Genomic DNA, 20,990 nt, shown 5'->3' with positions numbered 1-20,990 from the left:
AAGAAAGTAATGCAACTAATGTTAATATAAATACAAATAAAAACAAAAATTGGTTTAATTGAAAGTTTTATTTCTCAAAAATTGATATATGTAGAAAGAATTGTACAAGGAAACAATTTTAAAATACAATATACAGTATACTTATGGATAAAATGATAGAAATTGTTCAAATAAACCAACGTTGAACAGATAATTTTATTGACTTTCGAATATTTTTTCATTTGTTAACAATGTTTGTTTGCTTGTATTAGAATTAAATGAAGATGTTTATAACAGAAGATTTTAAATGTAATAAAATATGCATCAGTTAATTTTTTAATGTTTAAAAGATTTTGTTTGTATAAAAATAAAATTATGTAATTATAAAAATTTTGTTTCTAACAACCTGAGAAACTGCATTACCTTATAAAAATCTAATTATATTCAACTAATATTTTGTAAAAAATTTTTAAAAATTAAAATCAGGAATACTGCTAATACCAAAAATTAGAATTTTAGGTCTTAATGAATTCTATTAAAAAAAAAAAAAAAAAGAGTCAACAATAATGTGTTTTGATTTTAAAAATTTTCTGTGTGATAATTTCCACGTTATAAAACTCTATGCATATCTGGAGTAACTACACTTTTGTCTTCAGTTACGACTTGGGATAGAAGTGTTTGATTTACTGGATCTGTCGTTTCTGTTTGGTCCCGCATCTTCGGATTTCTTAAGTGTGGAGTAACAATTGATGATACCGTTCCGTTTAACGGAACATTTATTTTAATATCCTGTTTCCCTTTGTTCTGTTTCGATAAAATACTTTCTGAAAAGAAAAACAAAGTGAAAATCTCGTATATTTACAGATTGCTCAAAAGTAATTCTTAACTTACCGTTAATACATGATTCGATTTCCGATTCAGATCTACAATGATGAAAATACACAGGACAAGAACCTACAAGTATTTTCTCTACTTGATTCTAGAAAATATTGATTACAATTTGAAATTAATAGAAAAATGACAAAGAAAATTTATCAAAAAATTTACCGTTAAATTAGTGAAGATCAACAAAATGTCTTGCGATTTTAGAGAGTCTACAATATGTTTGAAACCCTGAAAAACATTTTCTATTACCAAAAATGGAATTGAAAAAAACAAAAATAAAAGAAATGTGGAACGCCTTTACCATCGACGTCGTATAATCTGCTTTCGTAATATATTTACAATCAAAGACGATTACTTCAGGCAATGACTCTGCAACTGTTGTTAAAAATATAGAACAACATTTTTAGAAAACTAAATGACAAGTAATAAAGATTGATGTCATCCTTGATTGACTCTTAACTATTCTTTTCTAAACAGTAATTGGCATGTTACAAATATAAATAAATTACCGCAACAACAGTTAATCAGTACATTTGTAGAAGAAACATTAGAAGAATAAAAGTTTCATCATCCTTATTTATAACTTTAGGATCCGACAATAGTCTGATAAAAGGAGTTGGTGGAGTCCACCTTTTTTATTGAGGTTCTCTTCAACTGGATATGCAAAACCTGTCTCCAAATGTGGAGAGCCTCGATAAACCTCCTCAGAATATTGTTGGATCCCAAAAGGCATAAAGGACAAATGTTTTTTAAAAGTTAGTGTTTCTTCTACACCCGTGACAAGTATACTTTTGTAATTACTTGCTACAAAACAACTCTTCCAGTAAAACTCCATTTTATTCGCAGACTCATAGAGGAGGAATTTTTAAAAGTAAAAATTAAACTATTTTAAATCTCACCTGATAATTCTTTTGCTAATTTAGATGATACGTATTCAATAGACGGATATAAAATATTTTTGTCTGGTTTGACATACATACAAGTAATACCTTCTGGTAACTGGAAGAAAAAAAAAAACTTATTTTCAGTCGATCTCATATGGGTAAAATCTTCGTTAGTGTAAGAATATCGTTACCATTGACACATTAATATTCATCTTCAATTGCGACTGTTGATACAAATAAATCAGTAAAGAAATTGCTGCACCAATCAGAATTCCAAACTAAAATTTAAAATTTATATAAAATATTTATTTTTACTAATCGAAGTTTGCATAAATTTATAAAAATCTTGCTATTCAATGTACAGAGTGCACCAAATATAATAAAGACTACATTAATTTTTAGAAATAGTGTTTTGAAACATTGCTTTCGATTATATTTAGTGAAATAGCATGATAGAAGATTCTAAGTACAAACCTAGAAACCTTAAATTAAGTACATAGATTAATAATAAAGCAAAAACACTACTTGAAAAATGTGTATAACCTTCAGATATTCCAGTAAAAAAGTGTTAAATTATACAATAAACTTCTTTTTACTTAATAAATTCTTCACATTTACAGATTTTACTTGCAGTTACTATTTTAAACTACATATTTTCTCTGTGGTTACTATGTCCTTTGCATGTTCTTTATTAATAATACATAAGATTAGTATTTAGATATTTAAAACATGATTTTATAAAATATTTGTCATTATATTTTCTCTCTCAACTCGATATATTAGTGTAACAGTAAATATAATTATCTCTTTGCATCTCTAGACTTATAAATTATTTTAGTATTTACCTCCAAGCCTAGCAGGAAAGAACATATAAATGTTGCAGATAATGGTAGAAGATCTATTTCTAAATTAAATTTTAAAAATTAATTAAAAATGAAAACTACTTTCAAATTATTAATATAAAATATAATAAATACTATTTGTCTTCCAGATAGATATAACATCTTGATAATGAACCATAAAGATTACAGCACTGAAGACGATTGCACACAAACACGCTTTAGGAATGTATTTAAAGAATGGTGCTATTATACCAAGGGCAAACAATACAAGGCACCCTACAGAATTTAAAATAAAATCTAAGTTTATTATACCATATAATGCTTATGTAAAAAAAAGAGGCAAATTCAGAAAGTATACTGTTTTAAACCTATAGAATTTTTTATCACCAGATTCTACACATATTTAACTACTTTTCACATAATTTCCTCCGTTATTGAGGCATCTATGACAGCGGGACAAAAGTTTTTGTATATTTACTTCATGAAATGTGACCACCCATGATGCTGCCCATTTCTGTACTGAATCTTTTGGATTGTCATCAAAACATGCCCAATTAGGAACTACTTTAGGTATAAGAGGTGAAAGTCGCTGCAATGTTGAATTTGTGTCGAGTCGAGGTTGTAGTCCATTTGTTACCATTCAAATGAGTTCTCACACATTAATACTAGGAATGAAACATAGCATTATCAAAAAGCAAAAACTTTGATGAGAAAGATTTTGTGCATCGTGTTTTGAGACAAAGAGTCCTGTTGGTGAAATTCATGCTGCAAGGTAACAAATCAACTGTGTTGTTTATTATGAAACATTGAAAATGCAGTACAAGTGATGACTAGCGTGCAGCATGCATTTCAAAATAAAAGGTGTGGGATGCCAAGTGCCGGCATTCTTTTGCTTTGTGACATTGCTGCTCACCTCCAAACTTAATTTGGATGGAAACAAATGAACTACCTCATTCACTTTAACTTCCTGGCTGGCCAACATTTTGACAATAGTAAGATCTGAAAAATGTATTGCAGAAGCAACTAACATTGCAAGCAAGCACATTCTATGTCAACGGTATACAAAAACCCCATGTACCACTACAGTAAGTGCCTCTAACAGATGAAACTAGTGGAAATATAGCTTAAGATGTGTAGTATGTAAATGTTTTTGATTTTTTTTAAAGCTAAACATTACTTTCCAAATGCACCTCAGATTTATTATTCAATATAAAAAAACTAATCTATGCATTCACCTGTGAAGATTGCTCCTAAAGGAGTTCTAACACCACTTGCATTATTTATTGCAGATCTAAAAATACCAAGTTTTATTTCTAAGTACGTTCATGTTCATAAAAGTTATAAATGATTGTAATTTACCTAGAGAAGCTAGCAGTTGTTGGATATGATGATACAAACGATCCAAAAACATTACAAAAACCTAATTAAATTAACAATTCATTAATTTATATTTTTAATTAAATGAAATTTCAAGAAGAATTAAGATAAATTTATACCTAAGGCAATAATTTCTTGAGTGGCATTTAATTTTTTACCCTTTGCTAAAAGTAAATTTGTTGTGAAAAATGAATTTAGAATATGGATTAAATGGAAAATTAAGACTTACAAAATGCTTTTGCAATAGCAATGGCTTCGATGACAGAAACAAAAGGAATAACGATGATTCCAGAACCAAGATCCTAAAAGTAATGAGAATTTTAGGAAAATGAAATATGCAAAAGATAAATTTTTTGATATACACTTACAGAAATAACTTGAAAAAATGATTTATATGTCAAGATTTGTGTTTCATTATGATAAATAGTCAAAGTAAATTGAGGAAAAGAGAAAGACGGAAGTGTTGCTTCAACTTCTTTCGTTAGAGTCAAGGCATTTTTATCAAACACAATCAGCAAATACGCTACGATGGCACAAATGACAACAAGTAAGGCATTTCTTCCTAAAAAATAAAAATTTATTAAGATAAGTTTTAAATTAATATCAAAATCACTATTAAAAAACAATATACTACCGGTGGCAATCGTCCACCAAGCACCGTCAAACAACTTTCTTACAGTTAATGGTAATTTGGATTCCTGTTTTATTTTTCGGTCCTTGAAATGCTGAGAACAAAGAGTTCACTTGATACCTGTGTGTTTATGCTATTATCAATACTATAACAATATTAACAGTGAACACATTTAGAGGAAGAAATTTATTATTAAGCCAATGTCATATGAAATAAGATATTTTAATTAAACGAAATTACCCGCATGAGAAGAAGCAACGCAATGCAAATTGAACCCATAAGAAAATCCCAATAACTGAAATTTAAAAGAAAATTGTTAGTTATATTTGATTAAAAATTTTAAGTAAAATTATTCTTATATTTATTAACATCGAGATATGACACACGATTTCCCCTCTATCTCACCACCCTCTTGACCTGTAACAACCAAAATTTAATATCACCAATGCCCCTAACACGCAAACCTTCGTGCAAAATTTCAGAAATTTTTGACGAAAGGCACAGGAGTTATTAAGCTTGAAAGTATATGAAAAAAGTATGCTTCAATCTGAACAAAATTGCGAGAGCAAACTCAAAATTCCCATGACCACCAGACTAGTGCCTACAGATGATGTTGTGTAAGGCATATTTATTTACATTATTTATTCTGCACTTGTTGGTGGTGATATTCTTAGTTTATTTTGCTTAAATTTAACCCTATCTGTGGCTTCTAAGAGAGATGAGCGTGTCAGGGATGGTGTCAAATGTAATTTATATTTAATATTTAGGTTTCTGGCAGTCCAAGGTATACTTTAGAAACATAGGAGCTGTATAATAAGTGAGTTAGAGATGTGTTGATTAATTATTATTATGGTTGGTTGACCATGATTGGTCCAGAAGAAAGGTTAATCTGGGAAGGCTTTGAAAGGATTCTGAAATTTGGCAGTGTTCCTGTACTTGAATTACTGCTGTTAAAATCAATTTACGATTGTATCAAACATTTGAAAGATATCTGAAATATTAATTGTTGATGCACTCAAATATTGATAACTACAACTACATTATTATACACTAATTATAATACATGATAAACAAACATCTCAAAACCCGATATATTATATAATTACTAGATTAAATCAGGCTACTTCTCTGTGTTTATTTTTAATTAATTTCTAAATAATTTGTCACTAGGGGCAGGCATTAGGTGCCATCTCTTATTAAATTTAATAATTATAATTAAATCAATATTTATAAATAATTTAGAATATTCTGGAAAAAAGAAATCGGCCTGAAGCAGGACTCGAACCCACACCTCCCACTTACTGTGCAGATGCATTGACAGTTACGCTACTCAAACCTCCAGACCAATCTCCTCTTCCAGACATATTTAATTGATGTAACCATCATCGGTTACTTATGGCACCAGCTTGAAAATACAAGATTTTTATAGATACTGTATATTCAGTATAGGTCAGTATGTTACAAGTCGACTTCCAATTTTGGAATCCCTACTTTCCAAAAAAGAAAAACTAGAACCCGATTGTAAGTTGACCTTTTTGCAACTGGCATGTACTGCACATCATGCCAGGGAAGTAGGCTTCCTTGCATATTTCACATGTATTTCAGAAAGTGTACTTGCAGTTTTGTGACTATTGAAAAGTAAACTGAAACTGTGTGTGTTTCGTTTTTGCTTGTCTTAATCTTTTTCATAAAGGCTAAAACATGTACTGTAGTTACATTGGATACAAAACTTTATATAATAATTACAACTGAAATTTACAAAACAATAAATTTTTGGCAAACTTCCCCAATTTTTGACAAACACTCAATTAGTAGCAATTCCCAGAAGTAAATTAAAAGAAAAAGTCACCAAGACATATTGTATTCAATAGAATCAGTTAAATTTGACAAAATGGGAGAAGTAACCATAAAGGTGCACTGCTTCTTTGAACTGAATACAATAAAAATAATTGGCTTAGTTTAGTCAATTGCTTTCAAATATTTGATTAATCGATTATTTACAATTGTACCAAACATTTAGACTTAATTCCCGAGCAAAGTTTGCAGGCTTGGCACGACCAGTCACAACTTGGTCAATATTTAGAATCACTAAACAATCAACAAATCAAATTTTAGTGTACCATACAGTCCATAAGTTGTAAATTATCCATTCATATAATTTGGTAAATGTAATTATTTAAAAACAAAGTCTTAAAACTGTTCAAACTTAAGTTGATAAAAACATTTCACCTTGATATAAAACACAATAGATCTGCAGTACGTCGGAGCATTATCATTCAATCAGTTTGATTTACAAATAGGACTTTTTAAAATGCATTTATTTTCTTGTACGCCAAGAAAATTTGAAGACTATTTTGTTATTTTGTGCTGTCACTTCTAGAGTGCTTATGCAGAACCATTTATGTTTTTGATCTCGTTCATCATGCTTGAATCTGAATAAGTTATTTGAGTGTGTATTTAATGTAAAAATACTGACTTTAGAGATAAAATGCCTGTTATGTAGCCTCGGTGGCCAAACTGTGGCTCTTCTAGATCTTTACTTGGACAAAAAGAGCAATATATCACCTATTAGAAAGCTGTTTCCTATATTAGAGTGATTGTCATGATTATAAAGTTTGGCCACCCCTATTATACAGTCCTTTAATGCTATGGTTCATTCTGTAGATTCAGGTGTAAGTATGACCAGATCAATGTTTGCCTGGTAAAGTTCTCCTAGGAACAGCTAAAATAAAAAATTCGAAAGAGTATTATTTTGTCATAGATAAAAGATAATACTGTATTATTTAGAAAAGGCTTCTATGAATAAAGATGCTGTTAAAATCGGGCTATTATCAAACTTAATTCAAAAATAAAGTTTCTCTAAAGGTATGGTGAGTGAATATCCCTGATTTTCAGGGACTGTTCTCCTTTTTGCCTGGTTTTAACATTTGATTATTCTATTCAAAGATTTGTTCTATATTATTTTATAAACACATCAATACAATATCACCAATTTATAGATCAATAAATAAATTAATCTTGTTATTTTTTTAATTATGTTTATAAAATATCATTTCTTATATACTTTTACATCACAGTGTTTCAAATTGGCAAAATAGACTCAGTCAAAAAATAGCGTTATTTTAAGAAATGTTTTTGGAGTGAAAGCATATTATAATGAAAACAAATGAATTATCTCTATTAACCGTCATTAAGTTTATATCACGATACAAAGATACAGAGAGTAAATTTTAATCTATCATATTAAAATTCTAATAAATATTTTTATAAGAAAAAGTATGCAAAAGTTAAAAATCTACTATAATTTAATCTTAAAAAGTATTTTAAAAATACTTACAAGAAAAATACTTACTTAGTAGTATGAATATTTGCAAAAAATTTATACACAGTATCAATAAATCCATGAGACTTGTAAGAAAGTCCAAATAATCCCTAAATTAAGTAAATATTAAATGTAATAAAAATAGAAGAGCTTAAATATCATAAATATCGACATTTATATTTTAATTTAAAAATACCACACAATGCATTTTACATCTTAAAATATCAATAAACTCATTAAATCTAAACCACACTAAATATTTTATTTAGTTTCATAAAATTTATACTTTAATTTTTCCCATTCTGTGGGCACTAAGAGGACCTTCATAGCAAGCCCATTGTGGGTTTGGCCAGGCCCACAATGGGTGGCAAGGTGACAAGGGACGAGCCCAACATATCCGGAAAGATACTCCCCTAAAAAATTTCTGGGGTTTTGATCTATCCAGATTCAATCCCTGATTCCCAGTGTAGTATGAGGTCACCTCAAATACATTTTTAAACTGTATGAGTTCATTATTGGGAGTTTAACACAGTTGTGTTAATAGTAATAACATTTTTAATCCTAGATTTTTCCCTGAAAATTTAACCTATTAAAAGTTTTACACTTTTAATAAAATTTATTTCCATATAATCTTAATATAAAATGATTTATACAGCTATCCAGGAGCAAACGAGATCTTTCTGGCATTGCACGAGTGTATGCATGTTGTGCATGCTTGTTCCAGTGCTGAAATAACCTAAAGAAATCAATTTATCTTTATGTGTATGTCTCTTTAATCCAGATAGTCTACCAGAATTTATTATCTGGATTAAAGAGACATACACATAAGAACTAATAGACAGCTACCAAATTACAAAAAATCAATTTATGATGATTTAGCATAACATACAAATAATCTGACTGTAAAAGATAAAGACAATGTTGTAGAAATTGATACAAAAACATGGGCTTTATTGGGCTGCAATCTGAAAAAATTGCAGACCTATAAATTCCTACTATCATCCATTTGCCTGTCTATCCTTCCTTAATCTCGAGAACTCTACCCAGTGGTGTGCATTGTGATATTTATAAACTCCAATTCAGAAAAACACTGCCTTGTCAGTCCAAAAAATTGTGCCAAAAGTGTTGCGGTTAGTCGTGATTAGGGATTGCAATTGCTGGATCCCTCATCCAGCAATCCAGCTGGATCCAGCGCATTCTTCAGCCTGCTGGATCCAGCACCAGGTGCTGGATCAGCACTGCAGATCCACAATACTCAATTAACTTTCTAAATAATGGCGCAAAAGTCTACGTTATCGGTGTTGCCACTTTGCTACGTGCACTATCACTCGGTGGCGAGAGTGACATTGCCGATCAATGCGGCACGTGCTACACCCCTCTCTACACCACACTGTCCGCCCTTTTGCCTCTGCTGATGTAATTGCCAGTTGACTTTCCACTCTCGCTAAATAAAGTGTCTTTGCACTAAATAAAATAAGTAACTCTTCTCCTAGTCCTGGTGCATAATTCTAATTTATGGTCAGTTGTGACGTCAATGAATCACGTGACGGAACGATTTATGATTATTTGATGACGCTGAAACTAACTACTGTAGAGGCAGAAAGGGCCTTCTTTGCAGCGGGATATATATACAGTTCATTAAGAAGTAGGTTGGGAGACAACACCATCAATACCATTTGTTTCTTGAGATCCTACTTCCAGAAAAGTCAAAAAAATAACAGAAGTGATTGATTTAATTTTATTTAATCCTTTAAAATACTTTATTCAAGACAAGACTAATATTTTATAACTTCTACTCTAATTCTATTAAGTAAGAGTTTTTAACTTTTATTCTATAAGTGGTTAGTGGGCTAGACTAGGCAATTTTATTGTGAAAATTAGTGAGAAACTGAGACTACCTAGTTAGTTAAATAGTTCATTAAATTAATGAGTATCAATATCTTAGATATATGATGATATGAATGTATGTGATTCATGATTGTGATAATAATAACTAACTACTAGACTACTACTAATTACTTACTCACTACTTTACTAACACGAATAATTAAATTAGTTATAAATAACTACAGACTGATATGTAGAGCCTATATAAGAAAACTGGTAAGACTGATAGCCACTTAGCCACTGATTATCCATCCTTACATTATTATAATATATTAATATAAATAAATATTAATTAATTAATAGAATTACCTTTGCTATTATTTAACTTAAAGATTACATTATAGTTATAATCTAAGTAAACATTTAAAGTTAATTATCTCTATCTCAAGTGTTAAACCAAACCAAAGTTAAGTTTACTACCTAAATGTGTAAGAAGTTTTACTGATTTATAGTGACCAGTCTAAATAATAAAAGTTTCTTAAGTATTTTAAAAAAATGTTTTATTTCTTTAAAAAAAACCATAAATTGCTGGATAGTTAGATAGGTAGATAACATTTTATTGCACCAAAAATACATCTGCGCTGGATCCAGCTGGAATGATGTTGGTCCAGCAGAAATCCAGCTGGATTGAAAACACTGCTGGATTGTAATCCCTAGTCGTGATGTTAAATTAATACCACGTTGCACCACTCAAATCACTGCATTGTGCTGGTTACAGGTAGCAGCATAATAGATGCATGTCAGAGTGATGTAATATCCAGTGTATTTGCATACACTGCAGTCCACAACGTAATCAAGACTGAAAAGATCTCTTTTTCCTCTGGATAGATGTTTAAGTGAAAACTCTGAATATTGTTTTAAAATACTAAAACGTATTAATTTTATGTAATGTACCATATATCTGCAGAAAATAGCAGAGTGAAGATAAACCCTTTGGATGAAACCCATGTCACCATATACTATGCATTTATGGGAGTAGGCATTGCTCCATAAGCTTAAGTCTGTAATTGAGACTTAAAATTGATATATAGTCTGTAAACTTATTTCAAACAAATAACCCAATGATTATATGAAGAAAGTATAGTAATTTATGTGCACATATCTAATGTTCATTACATATTTAACTATTTAGAAACCAAGCTAATTTCATCACTAGACAGCTTAAAAATGCCTGTTTATCTAAAGATCAGTGATAATTAACGGAAGTCTGATGATTACAATAAGTAAAAATTTTATAAGTGTATTTTAATTTGTATGTTTTCAGATATTAAGTTATATAAATGTTATCAGAATTAAAATATCTGATACACAAATTATGCTGTAATATCAAGATTCTTTGATTCTAGGTATATTATAACTATAAAAAACATTATTGAAATTTACCTTCAACTGATTTATAGCAATTATTATAGCAGCAGCAGATACAAATCCACTTAATACTGGAGCAGAGACAAAATTTATAAAAAATCCTAGAAAGAAATAAATATTTGTTATACAATATAATGATAAAGATATAATCATTTCTTAAAATGAAAAACTTACCAAGATTTAATAATCCCATAAACAATTGTATACAACCACAAAAAAACGATAGAAGAATGGCATAAGGTATGCCACCAATATAGACATATTCTGATATCATCAACGACAGAACAGCAGTCGGTCCGATGGTCAAATCTTTGGAACTTCCGAATATCGTATAAGCAAAACATCCCATAAATGCTGTGTATAAACCGTACTAATTGAAAGAAAAATTTGATTTTTAGTTTTAAATTTGCTAACCCTAAACAAACAAGATGATTCACCTGTGGAGGAAGTAATGCCAACTGTGCGTAGGCTAAGCCTTGTGGAATGACCGTAAGCGCAACTGTAACACCTGCAATTATGTCACCTTTTAAATCTATTCTACTGTACTTCGGTAGCCAAGTCAGGATGGGCAAACATCTTTTTACAGCTTTCTCTGTGCACCAATATCTACGACATTTGAAGATTATGTTTTGCGTTACACTCTTCTCTGAAAGAAAATAGTTATGAATTAAAAATCAAATCACAACATTAAAAGAACATTAATTTAATTCAAGAAAATCATTTATTATACATAAAAAAGATTAATATATTAAATTGCTTATGAAGTAAAAGGATAATACATAATTGCTGTGTTATAGTTTCGTATTCCAATTCGAAGGCACCGTATACGCACAAGAAAGGGGTGTACCCATGGAAAGTCTGTTGTCCGGAGATTTATGCGAAATGGTGATCAGGACTTTGGAAAGCAAGACCCTTCCCTCCTTTCTCCTGAACATACTATTGTATGGAAGATATATGGACGATATCATCATCCTTTGGAAAACAGAACAAGATCTACGGCAGTTTGACGAAGCAGTAAACAATAATCCTTATGGCCTGATGATAAAACTGGAACAACATAGTAAAGAAAGAATCCACTTCTTGGATATAGGCATAGAAATTAAAGATAACGTAGTACAGACGCATGTCTACAGGAAGCCTACAGCCATACCAACGTACTGTACATTCCAGTGGATTCCTGTGATCCATCACGTATAAAGGAGCTGCATTTAGGGCATTAATACATAGAGCCTATATCCATTCTTCAACCGCCCATTCTCTACACAAGGAATTATCCTACATTAAGAACATCACTAAGCAGCATGGTTACAGCAACATCATAAGTAAATTTTGTAACCGACACAGTTGTCTACAAGGCACTCTGTAGGTTGAAAAAAAAGCAGAGAGGGTAGTAATGAGGAAACCATTGAAAAAATCCTGATAACATATAGCCTGCAGCTAAAACGAGTATAGAGATTACAATCGCACTGGCACAAGAGAAAAGGATTAGCTGATACGCATACAGAAGAATACTCCTTCGCATATATGATCTATTATAAGGAATGGGAAAGACAGCTCTCGACCCGAACAGACTCCCGGAAGTAGGCCTATACAGCATTCCTTTGAAAGACGAGAGATGGGATAGGAATTTAATTTACATCGGTTCCACCAAACGGCCAATAGCCATTAGAATAAAAGAACACTAAGTCCGACATCACGTGTAATAAATATATCAGGTCAGATCCATAAGTTTCGTGAGCATTTTTATGACCTTGAGAAAAATCTTGTTTTGCTGTTAAAAATGTCAGTCTAATGTGATAATTTTTACATCGAAGTGTTAAATTGGATCTCATTCATATAATACTGTTCAGAATTGTGAACATTTCAGTTGTTTACTTTCGTTAAAATGGAAGTAACCGACGAATATAAAAGACACGTTTTATACTTTTTATTTTTAAGTGGTGAGAATGCTACAAATGCAGCCAAAAAAATTAAAAACTGTACATAATCAAATCGTAATTAGTTCAAGGACTGCGCAGAAGTGGTTTGAAAGATTTAGAAACAATGATTTTAGTGTGGAGGATAAGGCTCGTACCGGAAGATCCGTCGACTTCGACGACGGATCTTCCGGTACGAGCCTTATCCTCCACACTAAAATCATTGTTTCTAAATCTTTCAAACCACTTCTGCGCAGTCCTTGAACTAATTACGATTTGATTATGTACAGTATTTATTTTTTTGGCTGCATTTGTAGCATTCTCACCACTTAAAAATAAAAAGTATAAAACGTGTCTTTTATATTCGTCGGTTACTTCCATTTTAACGAAAGTAAACAACTGAAATGTTCACAATTCTGAACAGTATTATATGAATGAGATCCAATTTAACACTTCGATGTAAAAATTATCACATTAGACTGACATTTTTAACAGCAAAACAAGATTTTTCTCCAAGGTCATAAAAAGCGCAAGGAACTTATGGACTGACCTATAGAACAGTTTTGTCCACATATGCCACAAACCCAGACATAATACCAATTTTTGAAGAAGCACAAGTTATCTGAACCACCCAACATCAGGAGCATTTAAGAACATTGGAAGCAATCAAAATTTTTAAGGCCAATCACCAATCCAGATGCATTAATTTTAAAGAAGAAATGAATCTCTCTACTGCATGGCAGTGCTTACTGGAAGACAAATTGTGACTTAATTAATAGTATAATCATAAGTAGGGGATAAATTTATTATGACATGCATTCGAAACATCCCCATTGGTTGAATATTATTCAAAGCGGCTCATGAATTCCTTCCATTTTAAAAAATTTTTAAAAGCAAGGCACGTTCTAAATTTTTAAAAAATCTTCGAATCCAGTTCCAATGGAAAGAACTAGTTAAGCCTGATGAAGATCCCAGGAGGGAAATTGAAAACGTTTGCTGTTTTGAGAGTTTTCACACTGGTTATTGGTTTTGGGTGTGAGTATTGTTTCTACTTATGATAAACAATACATCAGCTGGCTTATGTTTTATCTTATTGTACTTAAGCTCTTTTTAACATAGTATAGTACATCAACATTGGATGTATACAAAATTAACCAATTATAATTTTTTGATCACGAATAACAAATTAAAAATTTCAAAGGAAGTAAAAAAACAATTGCACCTTCTAATTTATTAAGAACCTGTAGGTGTTAGCTTTCTGTTCTAGCAACCCAGAATCAAATTTAGACAGCTAAAAAATCCCAGGAATGTTTTAGAGATAATTTGTCTTGAATATGTCAGCCTTCACCACCTGGCCACCCCACTTTGGGCCTGACAGAACCCACAATGGGTATGATTAAAAGGCATTCTTACTGCCCATGGAGAAGTAAAAAACAAATAATACTATTTTCCACCAAAATTACTACTTAGGTAAACAACCTTTCAATTGTGCTTCTAGGAGTGGAAATTATCAGTTATTAGCAAGGTTAAGGCCGAAGTTTTAAATGCGAAAACGCGTACGTCAGACGTTTGGCGCCACTTTCCTGTAAGCCTAGAAGTTTGATAATGGTGTTTGAAATGTCAAGCATGATTCCACTGACTTTCCAAACATCATTGTCAAACTTCTAGGCTTACAGGAAAGCGGCACTGAACGTCTGACGTACATGTTTTCGCATTTAAAACTTCGGCTTCAACCTCGCTATTACCAGAAATTTTATTACAGCGTAGAGAAAATGGCTTTAAATTTTAATTATAAAAAGAATTCAAAGAAATAATTGCAACAAATCTCTTAAAAACTTTTTAAACTTCGTGTTATCATCATTGACATGCATATGGCAATCAGTTTATGATTTAGTCCTTAAAAAAAAATTCATTGCAATAAATATATTTACATTTATTCTTTTTGGAAAATAATGACCTGAATAATTTTAGATAATTTTTTTTAAACTACTAAAATTATCAAGGATAAAAGCTTAAGTAATTTGAAGAAGGAAGAAAAAAATCTTATTAGGATTAGCACATTTCCTGTTTTTTCCAGAAAGCAGGATGACTGACATTTTTTTATGGAATCAGTTCAATCTGCAAAACTAATTATTTTATATGGAATGCTTGAAATATAAATTTTAGCAAACGATAGAGGAATTACTGTAGAAAAAAGAATCCAGCTAACTCAATCTTCCTTACACACCGGTGATTCAATCAAAAAATACACTTACGTAAAACCAGATAACCGGAGTGATTAGTATTCGGGTCGCAAACGTTTTCGTAGCCTCTTCTAGGCTCTTCTTCAGGCTTAGTAGTAATAAATTCGAATATATTCCTTTTTGAAATTCCAGTTAGGAATTCGAAACTCGTTTCTTTCAAAAAGGAATATATTCGAATTTATTACTACTAAGCCTGAAGAAGAGCCTAGAAGAGGCTACGAAAACGTTTGCGACCCGAATACTAATCACTCCGGTTATCTGGTTTTACGTAGTGTATTTTTTAATCCAGCTAACCTAGATAATTATTTGTTTTGTTTTTGAATAAGAGATAAAACTTTATCACGAGACAAAAACAAAGTTTTATGATGCCATTTCCAGTTTTGTCTCAATGTCATTCCTAAAACACACAAAATTTACTTTAATTTCCAATCAAATTTAAATTTCAATGGTCTTATCACCCTATGATACAGCTAATTAATTAATAAGATGTCGAGCAATTTGGACTAGAGGTAGTCAGTTAAGCCATCATCTCATGTTAAATTTATTTATTTGAATTACCAAAATATTCTAAATTAAATCTCAAAATATATCTAGGAGGTCCTAAATTAAAAAAAAAAAAAAATTCAGTTTATACAAGGAAAGAACATGGTTCACAAATGCATTAATTTATATAGATATAAACCTATTATGAGACAACAAAAATAAATATAAATTCTCTTGTTTCAGCTTTTATCAAAAGGTTCAAATATCATATTATATCCTTTTGGTTAACTTAATATAACAGAAAAATCTATTATTTTAAATTTATAATTATTGTTCAGTTAGTTTCATTTCAACAAATGGTCGGTAACTTTGTAAAATTTTATATACTAATTTTAAAAAATGTTTTATACCAAAAATACATGTAATAATTAATTGAATTTTGCTGAGTAAGTCTATTTATTCAACAACATTTATTGATAACAAATTTAAATATAATATACATCAAAAACTCAAATATCAAACTATATACAGACAACTAAGCTCGAAATACTTTAACAAACAATAAACGTCAGTTTAACTACTTAACCTGATAGTTAATTTGGGTTTTTCAAGCTTAAAATATCAAATCTAATCAAATATTTACATGCAATTTCTGCTTTACTGGAACACATAAAAATTCTAAAATAGAGTCCTTGTTATTTTTCAACCTTTCTCAGCAGATCAGGGGTCAAGTGAGAGAGAATTTGACTACTGAGGATGAACAGAGAAAGGAAGACCTTAATTTTTACAAATTAAGGTCCTCTCTTTCTCTGTAACTTTGTAAATAAATGAAAAAAAAATTCAGTTAAGTATAAGAAAAAGATTTCAATGTGACAATGTCTCTTCATCCACAACACCATTGACTACACCCACATTGGTTCAGGTGTGAATATAGGTCTTCATGAAGAATTGCTATTCATCTTTATTTGGTAAGTCTTAGGAGAAATAAATGGAGGAAAATCATTCTTGCATTAGCATTATTTGTGCAGAATCATTATTTTATCTTAATTTTTTAAAGAAAATCATCACAATTTCAAAAATATAGAAAGAAATGATATAAACTTATTGGTATCTGCAAAATCAAACAGTAAATACAAGTTTACATTGTTAAATGTATTTACTAATTAAAGTGTTGAGCAATGTTTTGTTGTTATTTAATACCTGTAGCTAAATATCTGCTAAATAAAATAATCCTGTAATAAATGGTTGGTTCAATAGAAACTTGTTAGACCCATGTAAATTCCATTTGGTGCATCAGACAATCTCAAGATGCAATGCAACACATAGGTTGCAATGCCATCTAGCTAGTGTACTAGCATTGTTGCTGTTGATGATGCAATGAGTGTGTAACAGCCAAAGAAAGATGGCATTCACCATTCACAATCCATCTAAGACTGACCAGCATGCTATAATTCAGTTAAGTGCAAAGGGCTACTAGCTTGCTGAGATACATTGCTAAATGCAAATTGTGTACAGTGAGACTTGTGTTATAAAGAGGACAATAACAAAGAGGAGCAGAGTTCAGGAATGGCAGATAATCAATGGTGGCCTGAGCCTGTAACAACAGCCAAAACAGACATGAATTTTGCATAACCAAAGAACTTATCTGAGAAAATCATCATGTCAGCATTAAGTTCATTGCAACACAATTAGGTATAAGTGTCAGATTGACCCACTCAATTGTTCATGATCTCAGATTCAACAAGATTTGCTTGCAATAGGTTCTGCACTCAAACCCATCCATATCACAAAGGAAATAAATTTCTGTGAAGAACTGTAGCCCATGATGAAACATGCTGTCATCACTATGAGCTGGAATCCTGAAGAGAGTTTACAGGAGAGACATCTGGAGTCACTTCAGCCCAAAAAAGTGAAAAGTCAAGTCCTGAAGAAGCATTATGCTGACATTCTGTTTTGATCATGAAGGATTACTGTTGGAATTTCAGCAGCAAGGTATGACCGTTAATGCCCAAACAATACACTGGAACACTTGATTCTGCATATGGCCATTGACTGCACCCACAAGAACAGAAAACCTGTAACTGAGTTGCAGAGTCATTCTTCATGACAACCCCATGCCCATACAGCAAACATAACCAAGACCAAACTGAAAAACAAGCATTGGGAACAGCTGGACCATCCTCTGTATAGTCCAAACCTATTCCCTTGCAATTTCCACAGCTTTGCATAACTGTAAAAATACTTGGCTGTAAACTTTGATCAAGCACTAAAGTTGAGGATGCTATTTGTGACTTTTTCAATCACCAGCCAACAACTCTTTCTCCAGAATGGAATTTTTTGCTTGGTGAATCAGTGGAAATCAGGCCTTAATGCTGGCAGAGATTATGTGTAACTGTCATCAATACAGACAAAAGTTCTCAAAGATGAACAAGTTTCTATCAAACCACCCAAATATATATAAACATTCTTTAATTTTATATTACTATATAAGCATGTACTGTATATCGCTTCTCTTAATTGTGTATTTATATTACCTAGTTTTTCTGAACTATATCATAAAGAAGCTTATAATAAGATTTTCTGGAGGTGTCGCAAGGCATTCCTTGAAAATCCTATATCTTATGCCCACAGGGCATTAAATGGGAGGCTGCTGTCACTAGACCCCAATAGTTATGACCCCAAATATATGCATTACTATTGTTGTCCTTACTTTGAAAAAGCAAAACGTGGCAATCTTATTTTCACATTCTAATTCAATCCCCATAATAACAATTCTAGTTATATTACTGATTATTCATCAAATTCCTGTATATATATATATATATATATACACACACACACGTGTGTGTGTGTGTGTGTGTGTATTATATATACTCATGACACACGTGGGTGTTGTATGTGCATGCACGCGCACGCAACAATCATATTCTTGTTCTTGTTCTCGGGTTTATACTGGAGGTTGTGCACCAATCATATAATGTCTTCCGCTCATTAAATTCATGACATGACAATAACCGAACCATATTCAGATGATCACGTGATATAAACAAATGTTTAAAAACATTATTTTACCATATATCAACATATTTTAAGCATATTACATTTTTTAATTAATAATTACACAAGAAGTGGCATTAACATATTCCATAAAGAGGAAATATATAACAGGAAAGGGATACCGATACTTGTATCAGGGTCATATTTCCCTTTTATCTCTAACATTTTAATTCCCTAAAATAATTCCCAATCAAGTATTACATAACTATGAAATTAATATTAACGAGTGTCGAATTTTTAATAATATTAAGTGAATCTCACGAAAAGATTTTACATTAAAAAAGTAATATAAAAAAAGAGGAAATAATAGCATTAGTTGCCATGACAACGGAACTCACCAAGGTCAACGGGACTTTAAACGTCATTAAAATAAATTTATATTTTCCTAAATTTCAAATAAAATTTACTGATCAGAATAAACGAAAATAATTTTTCTTTTTTTTTTAAATTAACTCATTTACAATATTTAAAAAATTACATCATTTAAATACAAATAATTTTGAAATTTTGAATTTGAAAATTTTTTGCGGGAACTTTGATTAAATATTAAAATATATATACATAATACGTAAACTTTATTTTTAAAAATTATTAATTAGGTATATTAATTATTTTTTCGTCGTAAAAATTATTAAAATAAGGATCCGCAAATGAATAAAAATACCGGGATTTAAATTAAGAAACTAGCGATCCAAAACGGAATGGCGGCTCCAAACCCATGACATTTAACACGTTTTTAGATCAATAAACGCTAGCTTTATTTATTCCTACCTTTCCTGACTTGTTTTTGTTCTTCGTTATCATCTTTCCGATCATTTTCCCATTCTACGATTGTCCCGAAAGATGACATGTCAACCAGACATACCACTTTGTCCACGTTTCTCTGTCTATTTATATATAGGAGGAAGAAACGAGGACACGCTCCGATGCCATCTGTCAACTCCAACTGGAACTAATTTAGCACAGAGTGGTCCAGTTAGAAATTCTTTAGAATTTTTAAATGCTTAAAAATAATACACGTATATAATAAAATACCCGAGTAAAATTATTATTATTACAAAGAAGTTTTATATATAAATAAATAAACATATAAACTGTATATATTATGAAATAATATTTTATTGATGTAAAATAATTCTGCACCAGGTGTTATGAAAACATGGATACTCATACGTTTATATAAGCAAAACATTTGTTATTTTGTGACGTAAATTTGGTGTTCTAATTGGAAAAATGTGAAAATTTACACGATTTTTCGTTTCTATAATAGATTTCTGTAATTTTTCTTTTTTAAAATTATTATTATCCAATCAGAAGAAAGCGTTCCGCTCGGTATTTTTTGAATTAACCAATAAGAAAGCGTATTTTTCATATTCAAAAATTTGAATTTACTAGAAGGATAAATAAAACTGATTGTTAAATTAAATGATTATCGGAATTTTATAATAATTAAACATTTTTAAATAAAATTCCACATTAATTGTAATTATTAAATTAAAATATAAATTTAATTGATTTTTTTCTATGAGCAGCCATTTTTTTCAGTATTTGAAGGCTGAACAACACTGACAGAGAAATATAAAATTATATAAAGCATAAAAGTGAATATTAAATTCAGTTTAAAATCTTACATTTGTTTTGATAAATAAAATTTTTGGTATTCTATAGAAACATTAATTATAAATATGTTGCCTTTAGATAAATATTAATACATATGATACATATTTATATGTCACTGATCCTTGTTATTGGGTTTAAATAAATAAATCCCAAGAAAACAATTTACTACTAATTAAATTATGTTAGCTTAAATATATTTAAACCATAAAAATGCTATAATTAAGATTAATATTCCTAAGTGGATAATTAATAATCATTTTGAAAATTTTAAATTATAGAGAATAGACTTTAATAGAAATTTTCTAAGTAAAAAATAAGTGAAAATATTTTAAATAAGTTGAAAAACAGCAAGTAAAAGCAAAATGGAAAATAAATTATTTTGTTGTTGGAAATATTAAATGTATTTATAAAATCAACAAAAACTTCAAAATTCCTGAGTATCATATTAAAATTCCTTATTAAGTATCATATAAATTGAATTAAAATTGAATATAAA

At 30.3% G+C, this 20,990-nt stretch overlaps 1 protein-coding gene across 2 annotated transcripts; it reads right to left on the bottom strand.

Annotated features, from left to right (window-relative positions):
- Positions 1-520: 520 nt before the first annotated feature.
- On the bottom strand, positions 521-19,814 carry LOC136990673 (sodium-independent sulfate anion transporter-like). 2 transcript variants are annotated; one of them, XM_067289081.1, is made up of 20 exons: positions 19,646-19,814; positions 11,613-11,821; positions 11,350-11,545; positions 11,191-11,276; positions 7,951-8,030; positions 4,839-4,893; positions 4,602-4,692; positions 4,336-4,529; positions 4,197-4,269; positions 4,087-4,131; positions 3,950-4,010; positions 3,826-3,881; positions 2,726-2,866; positions 2,594-2,652; positions 1,940-2,026; positions 1,764-1,863; positions 1,166-1,239; positions 1,027-1,092; positions 871-958; positions 522-803 (listed from the first exon to the last, which is right to left on the bottom strand). In XM_067289081.1, exons 1-20 carry the CDS (start codon positions 19,722-19,724, stop codon positions 589-591), a joined length of 2,055 nt encoding a protein of 684 aa, XP_067145182.1. In that variant the 5' UTR covers positions 19,725-19,814; the 3' UTR covers positions 522-588. The 2 variants fall into 2 exon arrangements, with proteins under 2 accessions (XP_067145184.1, XP_067145182.1); XM_067289083.1 differs by lacking the exon at positions 19,646-19,814 and having other exon boundaries at positions 521-803; positions 11,350-11,492; positions 11,613-11,749.
- Between the last annotated feature and the right edge of the window lie 1,176 nt (positions 19,815-20,990).

The sequence above is a fragment of the Centruroides vittatus genome, unplaced genomic scaffold, assembly GCF_030686945.1.
Source record: "Centruroides vittatus isolate TY-2023 unplaced genomic scaffold, ASM3068694v2 contig_1322, whole genome shotgun sequence".
Classification (NCBI taxonomy): Eukaryota; Metazoa; Arthropoda; class Arachnida; order Scorpiones; family Buthidae; genus Centruroides; species Centruroides vittatus.
The sequence above is the reverse complement of the archived record's forward strand: the minus strand, read 5'-3'. Positions and strand labels throughout refer to the sequence as shown.

Coding starts and splice junctions, on each gene's coding strand:
- LOC136990673 (XM_067289081.1), bottom strand. CDS start 19,724: ATGTCATCTTTCGGGACAATCGTAGAATGGGAAAATGATCGGAAAGAT. Junction 11,546..11,612: donor TGGCATTACTTCCTCCACAG/GTGAATCATCTT, acceptor TCTTTCAATTAG/TACGGTTTATACACAGCATT. Junction 2,867..3,825: donor TTTAGGAGCAATCTTCACAG/GTGAATGCATAG, acceptor TAAATTCTGTAG/GGTGCCTTGTATTGTTTGCC.